Here is a 12,601-nt window from a genome sequence, read left to right on the forward strand (position 1 = left end):
AGCACCCCCTTCCCGTATCTGATGCCGATGTTTCAGCATCACGCAGAAAAGCAGTGCACACATCTCAGACCCATGGGAGCGTTTGGCCACAGCTAACACCCTGTACATCCCCTCCAGATGCTCACAGCGAAACCACTCGTGAGCTACAAATATCACAGAGCTCTCAGAGGTCTTAATTCTAAGCTTGGGACTTGAGCCATTTCTGCTGAGCACCATCTCTACCATGCAGCTGAGTCCCTCCATGTCACCTCCTCTGTGTTTTTATTCTTCAGTATTTTTCTTCCTGCCAGTGCCCCCTGGTTTTCTTCTCCCTCACAGACAAGCCACAGAGGCTGAATACCACCATGCCATGGCAAGTTTTCTGCTTGGTAATTTGTCAAATCACTTCAATAAACAGCACAGCTGGGTCAGAAGGAAGGAGCAAGTCCGAGGGGCACAGCCCGAGGCAGAGTAGAGTGCAGGGAGCCTCTTTCCTTCCCAAGTAAATCAGTTGCTTCAAGAGCACCTGAGGAAATTCAGGACAGTAAAGGCAGAAGACATCTCAAACACAAGTCTGTCAGGATCTGGGCCCAGTCTAGTCACAGTCCAGCTCTGGAACAGATCACAGTGTTTCACAAACTGCAGTGCCCATTTTTTTCCTCATGCTTTTGCTAATTTGGATTTTGTACATGTAAATGTTTACATAATAAGCCAGAATTGGGTTCTGTACCTGCATTGTCTGTGATATGTTTTAAAATTGAGACATTCCACCAAAGCATTTCTCTCTTCCCTTTATATTATTTAAAACATGCTTATCGCTGTTCCTTTTCACATTTTAAAGTCTTTATGTTTGTCTTTGTCTCTCTGATAATGTTATCTCTCTGCTTTACTTTTAATATACTGTTTTGAGAACAAAGTGAACTTATTTTGATCTCTCTCATTTATACATTTATGAGTTTCTTTGTCCTTTGCAGGCAGCCATTCGAAAAGAGCTTAATGAATTTAAAAGCTCTGAAATGGAAGTTCATGAATTAAGTAGGCATCTAACAAGGTAAGCTGAGAGATTAATTTTTTAAGACTATAAATGAATATTGTTGTTTTCAAAAGAAAATCAAAGCTGGCAGCTGTTTCTCCAACATGCACTGAACACACCATGAGGTCTAGCCAACATTTAGAATTACAGGCTGTAAAAGCAGCTCACACAGACGAACACGTGCTGCCCCATTATGTGGAGTTATGCAGTAACGTGCCATTTAATGAAGTATAACCTGGTTTTCTTTTTAAATCATCATGCTGCATATCTGTTCTTCTGAGGCCAAACATTTTTTAAAAAGAGTTGGTGTCAGAAGGAGGACAGGGAAGCTTTGTACAGCACGTAGCAAAGTCCGAGTGAGTGCACACTAAGCCCTGCTGTGTGTGCAGCTGTTCCACACCATGCAGGTCTCATCTCTCAGTCCTTCCATGCCTGACCACACATGAGGCAATGGCACATGGCAAGATCCAATCTGTAAGAGAGGCACTGTTATTTACACTTTGGGCTTCTTTTCAGTTTTAAAAGTAGAGACTAAATTAATTATCCATGAGCCCAAGCAAGCCACTTTCCTCTCTGACAGACTAGGGCTGAAGTCAGGTCTTTGCAAATCAACATTTTAGACTTTAAAGGCAAGCGTTGGGTTCTGAAGACAAGCGACAGTGAGATCTGGTGCCAAACTGGAGCTGCCCTGGTATTAATGTGTTCATCAGTTCAGTGCTCATGAAAAATGCAGTGGTACTTTTAGGAAAAATACAGAAAAGCTTAAGGCAAAATTAATTTTGTATTAGGAAATTTTTATGTGTATAAATTAATAATTATATTAAAATTCACCACATGTATTATGCATATATTACTTTGCAGAAATGATCTCCCTTCTCCATCCTAGCATGTGCTAGGCTGGTTGCACTGGGGTTTGTAGTGATAGAGTGCTGCTAGAGACAAGCCAGCTGCTCCTGAGCCACAAGGTCTGGGAGAAGCCTTAGGATGTACAATTGACCTAGATCTGTTGACCTCAGTGACTGAGCCTTTGAGGGACATTTGGCTCCTCCAGGGCAAGGTGACAAATGTAGAAAGGATGATGCTGTTTTAAAGGGGGTGTTGCTACAAGTAATCATGCTCCATTGAGAGCTCCTTTGAATTCCATGAAGCCTTTAGCATTCTACAACATACAGGCTGGTTTAGTTTTCCAGAAGTCTCTCTGGCTGCTTGGATTTCACAGGTTTCTGCACAGTATTTTCCTTCTCTTCCAGTGTTGGAGTAAGCGGTGACCCTTTAAAGTTTGTATCTGAAAGCCACTGAGCAGCTTGGACTCAGTAACTTTGGGCCAGGCAGAGAGCCACAGCTCATATAACAGACACTGGAATATGGCTTTGCCTGAAGAACAGCAGGACTTACTGGTTCAACAAGTGCTTTGGGAAAACACACTTAAACAAAAGATGCTTAAACAAAATACAGTAATTCCCTTAAATAAACTTAGATAAATCATCATTATAGAGTCATTAGCAAGGTAATGAGATCTTTATGTCATTAAGCAATGGCAAGAGCAAAGAATGTGTCACTTTACTAGTGGGACACATTAATTAATTCATAATAGAGTGAAAAATCAAAGCTTGAAAAATGTGTATTTGCAGATCTGACAAACCCAGGCCCTCTGATACAAGGTGCCTTGCGGAAAAGGTGGCCATTTTAGCTCCATTTGTCTCTTTAGCCTCCAACATTAAGGAATAATCATGGTTAAACTGTATGTAAATCTTTTTGGCAGAATAGCATAAGGTTTGTCTAAACCACACAATTTTTGTGGAGTCCAGCCTTGTATGGCCTGGAAGAGGGCGAGCTGCTCTGCTATCGCCCACTCAGGGATCCCATAGGATGGACCCAAAGTGTATGAATGTCTCTGGTAGATTTTGGTGCAAACAGCTTATGCCTATGAGCTGTGAGTCTGGCAAGGGCCAAGGAAGCGTGTCTGTCTGTTTTGAGTCCTCTTGCCAGCATGGTTGATGTCAATGCTGCAGGAATTGAACTGCCTAATGGTGTCACTGTAGCAATTAGTTCCCCTATTTTTTTTTAATGTGCAATATACATGTGAGACTATTGTCTTACTGTTTCTCTTTTTTTTTTCCCTTGGGTTTTAGGTTTCATAGACCGTAGCAGATCAATTCTACCTGACTACTATGCCATCTTCAAAACATAACTAAAAGGAACCATAAGTGCTGGTATTATTCATTTCCCTGTTACGTACAATGTAAATCTTCCGAAGGCCTTTTTAAAAAAAAAAAAAAAAGTAGAAAAATAAATATTAAAAAAACAGGAGAATTGTATTTACATGTGATGAGTACTGCAGCATCATCAGACCTTCTGGTTCAAGCTTCAGTAACAGAAAATACCCCTGGTGGGAAATCGTGCCAAGACTTGGCAACTATGTATAGGACTTTCCCGGCATGTGGATTTGCCATATGTGTTCAAGCCCAGCTGGTGGTGCAACCATTGTTGTCTTCAGGCACCCCTCATCCTGACAAGCCTCTGTCATCAACCCTAAAGAGCCCTGAGACAGTGTTCAGGGAATCACTTGGCCTGGGCGAAGTCTCCAAAAGATGAGCCCCTGTGGCATTAAAGCACTTACACCAAACACTCCTTTCAAGCTGAGAGCACCTTATGAGGACAGTGAAGGAGCGAAACTCTCCATGGGCCGGCCCATCTGTGAATATCATCTGACTAGAAAGGCATTTCTTTCCCTTGAGAAGTTTACAGCCAGTCAGTAGACATTATTCAGCTTCCAAACAGAAAAATCCTCTGAAGAACAGGACTCCCTACTGAAGGCTGCTTCACTTCTAGCAACTGTTTGTTTTCCATGTCTTTCAAGTATAATTTTCTAAACCCGCTTGTGAGCCCATTAGCAGTAAGCTACAAGAACACTGAGAACCAGCAAGCAAAAGCCCATCTCTTCCTGGTCACTGCATGGCATCTGCTCTGCTTGTAGTTTGTCTTACACCCAAACCTTGTGACTGTGTGAGAGCCAACGTGCCCCTGGCAGCAGCAAAGGCTGGGATTCCCCTCCAGCTCTGCAGAGGGACATGCAACAGGAGGGGCAGGAGGTTCCACAAAGGATATCTCTTGTCTCTCTGTCAGGTGTCTCAAGAACTGATCCTAAACTCACACTGAGCAAAGCATGACAAAGTGTGTTGCCTGGCCTGACAAAAGGAGTCTGGGGCACTCTTATGGATGGTGGGACTTGTCACTGGTACCCACAGCTGAGGCATAAGGACAGCAATTCAGAGGTGTTCTGAATTTATAGGTTCTAATTTTGGTTTTAATTTATTTTTATTATAGTGGTTTAACACACAAACTGACCAAGCAGAGCTCAGAGAGCTGGTCACTCTGGGCCTGGTTTACTTGCCAACTTAAGTGTGTGCTCTACAGTAAGAAAGCACACACAGCCTCACTGCTTTCAAGAATATGTCTGAGAGGCTTAATTGAACCTGAACACAATTAAGTGCTTTTCTTAACTTAGGCCACCACCTTCCAGAATTAAGTCCTTAACTAGTATAATGCCAGCAAGCTGGGGCAGACATTGTCAGGATTTCTTTCAAGTTCTTACAAGATACTACTATGCTATGTTTTGGGACAGTGCCTGAAAGCACTGTAGCAACATTACTGTAAGAAGTTCCAGATTATTATTCCAGGACACCTTTTCTTCCACAATAGCTATTTTCCTTTGACAGTCTGAACAGAGAGGCCAAAGTTTTTTATACAGGTTATTTCTGTTATTCTTTTACTAATTTTTCCTCTCTCACTGTCTTCCATGTATCTATCCTCTCTTCTGTGCTCCCTGTCCAGCTCCCCCTGTTCCATGCTAGCATTGCCCTTCACTGATTGCAGCCAAGATGGCTCTCACACTTGAGCACTTAATGCTCAAGTGCAGTGCAGTGTAGTGCCAACACTCTTGCCTCTTCTCAGGCCTCACCTCACCCCTCTGGATGCGGGAATACAGCCAAAGGACCTGCATGCAGCCCATGGAGTGGCTCTAGCACCCAGCCTGCCCCAATAACCCCAGCAGTGAGGGTGACACCCTCCATTTGCACTTGGTGGTGGCACTCAGCACCTCGCAATTGGCTCTCCAGCAGAGAGAAGCAAAAGCTTTTAATTCTCATCCACGGCCATCCTTGCAATGCTGTGGATTATTAATTATTAAATGAGGATTTGCTGTTGTAGGATGGAACATCAAAGGAAATTGAAAACCAGGTGGTTTCTGGTGCTTCCCAGACTGGGTGATGATTTCTGAGGAAACACACCTTGATCCCACTATCACCAGCTCACACTTGCTTTAGATAGAAGTGCATCAGTAGTGAAAGCCTTCAATGTGCAATGTTATCAGCTCAGTGCAGCAGAGGCAGAGCACTACCAGCCAGAATACACTGCTCTGGGGTTATTGTCATGAAAACCTCAGTTCATGATTATAAATTCATTCACATACATATGCACACAAGTTACAAGACTGCATCAGAGCTTTAAAACAAGGAAAAAAAACCCTTATGCTTTTGACTGCAAGGAAACTGCATTAGCAAAGGGTTCTGCAATAGAGCTGTTCTGAAGAACAACAAATCCTTGTGTTCCCAGCATGGATCTCACACCTGCCCTGGCATCTCTAGCTTAGAGGATCACTGTGAAACGGAAGGGACACTGTTTAAGGAGCAGTGGTGATAGGAATCACAGGACTTGGCAGGCTAGTGGGAGGGAAAGGTGAGGGTTTCATTTTTATTAACAAAATTAAAAAGAGGCAGGTGAAAGTTACAGGCTGCTGCTGGAGTCCCCAGGGGAATGATCAGATTGGGCATTGCCACTGTCCCTCACAGGCACAGCCACAAGCAATGCCCACACTGCCAGTCTGGCACCCAAAATAAACCTTTGAGCACTGGCTGAGACACATAACAGCCAAGTTCTGGGTGATGGCCAAACATTCCTCAGTACCTTCATCCGGATGAGCCCATAGCAGGTCCCTGCTGACCACTCAGTAAGTTGCCACACTCAGCCTTGCCCCATGATTTTGTGCTGTCCCCAGGGCAGCTCCATGCAGCCATCCTTTTTTTTTTTTCTTTTCTTTTCTTATTTTTTTGTTTGTTTTTTTTTTTTTTTTACTTAACTCCTAGCTGAGCAGACACCAGACAGAAGTGGAAGAATTGCCATATTTCTCCCCAGATGGAAATAGAGCTTATTCCTGAAAAGGGGGAAGGGGAGTAAAAAGAAGCCATACAAGGTGTTTGGCACTGCAATAAGTATCACCAAACTGACCCTTCATCTGCTTTTAGCTTCAGTGGGTCTGGGTAGTTTGCAAAGTTAACCTTTGTCAAGGCGTTCCACAGCAGGACTGTTCCTTCAAGGCCTGAGCACAGCACCGCATCCTCAGTGTGCACACCCACCTCTGCCATCCCTGGGAAGTTGCACACAGACTGGGAAACTGCTGGTCCCTTTTTTATATATCTGGTTTATTGAGAATTGTTTTCTGATCTGCGAAAGTCATCTCTATCATGGCAAAGGAGCTGTGATTCTGTTGGCAGTAAAGGAAAAAAAAACAACAGTCATGATTTCTCTCCTTTGACCTGGATTATGTGTAGAACATAATGATGGCATTCCTGCTAAGACTGTATTAACAGAGTCATCCTCATTCTGATTGGAAGGAGATTAATAGTGGTAATAAATAAATTACACCAGGTTTAGAGACCGGAAAAGTCAACACGGAACAAAAATTACTATTCCAGAGGTAATCCGTTCCCAGATGTAATAATCAAGGAATAGAAGCATTTTTGTTATATCTACCAAATTCTGAATACTTCAAGTGTGCAAGTATTTTGACATCTGTTCAGTAGCCTGCAGAATAATGAAGTAGAAATGGGGACTAAGGGGTGGCTGGGGCAGTGGTGGAGGTTGAAAAAGAAGCTTCAAAACATCTAGGCAAAAAAGCCTTGATTGGGAAAAGCGATGGTGAGGAAGCCCAATAGTGGCACACCTTCACCACCCAGAGAGTTGCAGGGACCTGGTGACACCATTCTGACTCAGAGGGAACATGGGCATTATGGTTTTTGCCCACCTACACCCCACTGGGCGGGTACTTGCAGGCTGAAGAAGTTTCAGGCTGCAGGTTTGCTGGGAAGGGGCTCAGGCCAACTTTTGGGTCTAGGCAATTCCTAGTGAACACAATGGGCATTATCTGAAGAAAAGGAAGAGGCGGGGCAAAGAACATAATAGACTTTTAGCTATTTTATGTTAATTGAAACCATTTCATGAGGCCATTACACAAATAAATCTCATCCTAATATATGTGGAACCACTGCATTCTGTCATCACTGCAACTACTCACCAAATTCACCCTTCCTTATTTCTACAGCACCACCTGTGCAGTGCAAACACTATAAACTCAGAGAGGGGGGAGCACTTCCAACATGCCTAGTGAAGCTTGCACTTATAAAAATAGATGGGCAAGGTGGAAACCCATAGTTATACATGAATGGGGGCTCCCTAACGTGCCTGCAAATAACTTTGTATAAATAGCCATGGGAGATGACTAGGCTAATAAAAAAATCAGGAAAGAAAAAGGGGACAAATTATTTTTCCCAGGTGTTCAGTCTGCTCAAGCTTGGAACAACTTCTGTAAACAAAGAGGAGGTGACGGGCACATACCCTGTGTTCCTGTGTGTCCCAGTTACTCCTGCACCAGTTGCATTTTCCAGTTGATATCCAAGTGTATGTATATAGATTGTCTTTGTATAGGAGTGAGTGTGGTGGCTGTCAATCGTGATCTTCCAGTATTGTAATTTAACAGATTATGGCTGTATGAAAATGATGTAAATAACTAGAAAAAATTAAACTGGATCTCTATGTCCTAGTTTTTGTACATACTGAAACTGCATGGTATTTAAATTATTGTTTGTCTCTGATGTATGCAGTTTCTTAAAAAAAAATTCATTTAAAAGAAGCTTTCTGGTGCCTGTGTATTTTATCACCCTCTGTCCCAGTGACTGTGTAACACATGGAGGTAGTCAAGGATACCAGTCAGGCTCACCCACACCTCCATGGGAGCAAAGCAGGAAAGGGAGACTTCCCAGAGCAGATGGATGGGACAGATCAGATGAGCCCCAAGCACTGTGGCTGGGCTGGTGCAGCTCAGCAAGGAAGGACAAGTGGTACCTCAGCTGCTGAAGGGGTACCTGGCACCCCCCTAGTGAAGAGCAAATCCAACAGTCTGCACTAGACACACACAGGCATCCAAAAATCCCACAACCAAACCCCATCTGTCACAATGCTGCTGGTGCAGGCTGTGCTCTCTCTGGGCCAACTGCCAGAGTCAATGTGCAGCCACCAAGCAGCACCAGCAAGTGCTGCTGCTGTTCGGCAGAGGAGCCATTCCTGCACATCCGCATCATGTATTCCTATTCTTTGTTACCCTTCTTCCCCAAGTAGCTTCAGTGGGAGACAAGTTGAAGCCTCTGCGTAGTGAAAAGAGGAGAAAAAGCTTTCACAAGAATAAGTACGTAACTTCAAACCAGCTCACTGGCCTCCTGCAAGGGTGACAACTCTGCCGAGGCTCTTCAGTGTTTGGAAATTATGGTGCAAACATTCTGACCCTAAGGAGATGAGTGACACCCAGCATCCTCACTCTAAGTGGCAGCTGGGAGCAGCTCCCCTTCCCTGACACACAGAGGCTTCCAATTACACAAAAATTAAAGATCCATCTACTTTAACTGACCAATTTCTGTTCCTTTCCCTTGCTGGTAGGTAAACACATGATCAAAACTCGGGTATTGGGCTTTTTTTGGTTTGCTTCCATCTGGGCAACTTTTCACCTACCTTGTTTGTGTGTGTTTGTCTTTCCATTCTGACAGACAATGAGTTTTGTGGCTATCCTGTGAGATGTGGATAAACCATCAGAATTGTAGGTTGTGACTAAATATCCCCTTCCCTCACATCGAGCTATGGCTCCCATAGCAGCAGTATGTAGTGGTTTCTTTACAGATAGAAAAGAAGAAAATAAAAGCCTTAACAAGAAAATTATTGGTGAGAATACATTGTACAGGGAATGTGAGATCACAGTCCAATCGCTTGCATTGAGACCTCTACAAAAGGGATGGGTTATGTTTTAATGGAAGCATTTCATAAAACCAGTCTGAGTGAAAGGATGTGTGTGTCTTCAGTGAACTCCATGTAATTACTGGTAATCAAACTGCAATCCAATGCCATCTGTAGGCAGGAAACGGAGCAGGCTGGAAAAAAATCAATGCTCCATTTAACAGACACACCTGCACAAACACACTCTGCTGCTGGCTGAGAGCTCAGTGCTCTTAGCCCAGCATAGGGCTGGGCTGCTTTGCCATTGTCTTCCTCACCTCCATTTCTCCCCCTTGCTCCTCAGATCAAGGTTCCTAGACAACCAAGCCCAAAAACAACAGCGTTGCCATGCCCTGGTCTGTGTGGAACAAAGCAGCTGCCCTGCTCCTGAGCAGTGGGAGCTTCTGGTGCAGCTGTCAGCTGCAGGTGGTGCAGCAGCACCCTCAGGCCACATGGGCCAGCAGTGCCTTCAAATGGTACAAAGCTGCCTACAGAATTCTTCCCTGAGTGGCAGGATGAACAAAAGCTTGGCTTTTAGGTAAATCTGTGCCACAGGAGCTCTGGTGTTCAGAAGCCACATCTTTGGCTGAAGCTCTCCCATGTGGAGATGACAAATGATCTGTCCACAGAACACTGCTCTGGATCGCTGTTACTTTATGAGCCTTTGAATGACTATACTGCAGCTACTTTTGTCTCCATGCTCTCCTGCTTTCCTTTCCATGCAGTCAGGCCCCTTAATAAAATCCAAACCACTCACCACTTTTCAAGCATCATGCTCTGTCATCTGCCATTACTTTGCTTATCTGGAGTTTCCATAACATTTGGACATCAGCTGGAAAAGAACTGGTACATGCAGCACAGGAGAGCACACACATGTAGCACCACTCTAAACCCCTGTGGAGAGAAAGTATGGCTTGAGGGGAGAAATGGATCAAATTAAGCTTATTTTTCTTGTTTGCAAAGCCCAGTAAGATATTTGGCAGGGTGAAGCTTGAGGGGGAGAGCTTTCACTCTCCAATGTCCAAAGTGAATGCTTCGGTGCTGTCTCTGGGGAAAAAAGCATAAAGGAAACACAAAACCTAACACTTGTTGGGTTCCAAATGAATAAGCAAGTAGGCAGCAAGCAGCTACATACTCAGCCATTCAAGGAGAAATTATGTAAATAAAGAAAAATACCTAATTTTCAAGATTCTCAGGAAAAATGAACATCAGATAACTTCTTATGTTCCTTTTGGATGTCATAGAGGTTAGCAGAAAACAAATAGCAAAGATAACCCCTTCCTCGCCTTACTTAGCCAAAGGTTTCAGTGGGAGGTTCAACTATGTGCAACTTCAAAACATTCTGTGTTAGGCACTACTAGTCCATAGCAGATAAATGACCAAACTTGGACTTCCCATTAGAAGTGGCAAGTTGGACACCACAACTACTGCACTGGTTTTGTTCAAGAGGTCCAAGAATGGTCACTACCAACCCCAGGCTGGTGACAATGTCTGGAGGGACAGACCCAGGCTTCCCTAACACTAGACTCTGCTCCAGGCTGGGACATTAGAGGTACCTTGCCTCAACCTTCCCCTGACCATCGCATGCTGGGGAACAGTGGAAGCTCCCATTGTGCCGTTCTGCTCCCTTGGGAAGCAGGGTGGTGTGCTAAAGCTTTATGCTCCACTGGGTGTATGAGCAACTGAGCAATTACTGAAAATTGACTGAGCCTAAGCAAGCCAGATTCATACTTCTGGTCTACTGGGAATTCAGGGCATCTTCTGCATAAATTAATTCCTTCATAAATCCACAGCTTAAGTTTGTGAGTGGATCCATGATGAGACACACAAATGCCTCTCACCAGTGGTTAAGGAAGCATGGCATTAAACCACCATGCACTCTCTTCAGCATAGCACCTTCTTCAGCACAGCTCACAATAAATAATGACCTTTGCAACAAAGAAACACTCCTGATCCTTCTTGGTACATGCAATTGAAAAAGCTACGCACAAACTTCAGCTGGACATGACAGTGGAGCAGCATTTGGGGATCCATCCCACATAAAACAGGATGGTTAAGTAAAATTGCTGTTGTTTATGTAGAAATACAAAGCTTTTTACTGTGAGGATGACCAAGTACATGTTTCCCAAAGAGGTATTAGACACCCTCTCCTTGGTGACGGTCAGAAGCCACATAGACATGCCTGGTCCTGGGCAACCAGCTCTAGGTGGCCCTGCTTGGGCAGGGGGGTCAGACCATGTGGACTCCAGAGGTCCCTGCCAACTTTTCTAAGGTTCTGTAAAACCTTCTGTGGAACCTTTCTAAGGTAAAAGTTGATGTCTCTCTTCTGTGCAGCTCCAGGCCTGCCTACTGATAGAGAAAGGCTTCTTTAAATTAAAAAAAAAAAAAAAAAGGACTTCTGGAGCCTTCAGTCAAACAGTAATTGGAGGAACACTCACTGGCACGCCTGGAAGCAGTAACACTGACTGGCATTTCTAATCCTGATTCAGTGCACCTCTCTTCACAGAATATGAGTTATTGATTCCCTTTCAGGACTGAAACAGCTGAACACCTTCAGTGTCGTCGCTGCTTGTTTTTAAATGACCAAGTAATCTGCCGTGTGAAGGCCCCAGTAACGCCCCTGCTCCTTTGGGGTGGTGTGAATTGGCTGTGCAGCCAGGGGGAATCCTTCACACGGGCAACCTCTCAGACTGCACCTGTGGCCATTATTTGAAACACTTGTGCACTGCATGTTACAGGATGCAGGGCTGCTGTTAACAGAACTTGTGTCTTTCCCGTGCGCCTTACCCTGCACTAGGAAAACATGCATCCATCCAAAGTGAGCTCCATGGATTACACCACAGTGCAGGAACAACAATGGACTCCAAAGCAGATGCAAACACACTTTTCCTGAACTGGCTGAATTGGGGCATTCCAGCAGCACCAACTGCAAGGTCTCAGCATCCAGCAGAGATCATCTCCCCAGGATTTTAGGGGTAACCCCAGCAAAGTCCCAGGCTTCACCATTTAATGTGCCGCAAGATAAACCTGACCAGTTTAAAACAAAAGCTTCTAAAGCATTTCAAGTCTGCACAACACTGAGTGCAAGCTTAACACACTCTCTCAAGTGCAACAAGCATCCTTGGCACTCAGCACACTAAGCACTAATATGAGTCAAGTAACAGCTAAGCAACACATTCTTATATACAATTCCCTGGACTATGCAAGAGGTAGAAATAGAATTTTATACTTTTGCAAGAAAAAGATCAGTTCCCCAGTAAATCTCTATCTATGGCTAATCACTTTACTTTTACTTACACCATGAATTAATTTCTACATTGAATTAATTCTGAAATCTAAACCAAGCAAGAATCAAATTACAACAGCTTCAAGCCAAGCACTCAGCAGAGCCATTGGTTATTACTGGGCTATAATTCTGAATTACATTGGCTTATCCCACTGATTTTCTCCATACCTGCACAGATCCACTTCCCTAGAATATCTTCCATGAAG

At 44.0% G+C, this 12,601-nt stretch overlaps 1 protein-coding gene across 17 annotated transcripts in view; it reads left to right on the plus strand.

Moving 5' to 3' along the window:
- Nucleotides 1-7,979, plus strand: part of PHACTR1 (phosphatase and actin regulator 1) — a 298,139-nt gene extending 290,160 nt beyond the window's left edge. For 16 of the 17 annotated variants that reach the window (XM_030267041.4, XM_030267044.4, XM_030267037.4 and 13 more), the window contains 2 exons: nucleotides 954-1,030; nucleotides 3,145-7,979. In XM_030267041.4, coding sequence (XP_030122901.1) covers nucleotides 954-1,030; nucleotides 3,145-3,160 — 93 coding nt within the window. In that variant the 3' untranslated portion in view covers nucleotides 3,161-7,979. Of the gene's footprint in view, nucleotides 1-953; nucleotides 1,035-3,144 lie in introns of those variants that run through there. The other variant, XM_072924129.1, reaches the window with a different exon arrangement.
- The last annotated feature ends 4,622 nt before the right edge of the window (nucleotides 7,980-12,601 follow it).

Source organism: Taeniopygia guttata, chromosome 2 (assembly GCF_048771995.1).
Source record: "Taeniopygia guttata chromosome 2, bTaeGut7.mat, whole genome shotgun sequence".
NCBI classification, from domain to species: Eukaryota; Metazoa; Chordata; class Aves; order Passeriformes; family Estrildidae; genus Taeniopygia; species Taeniopygia guttata.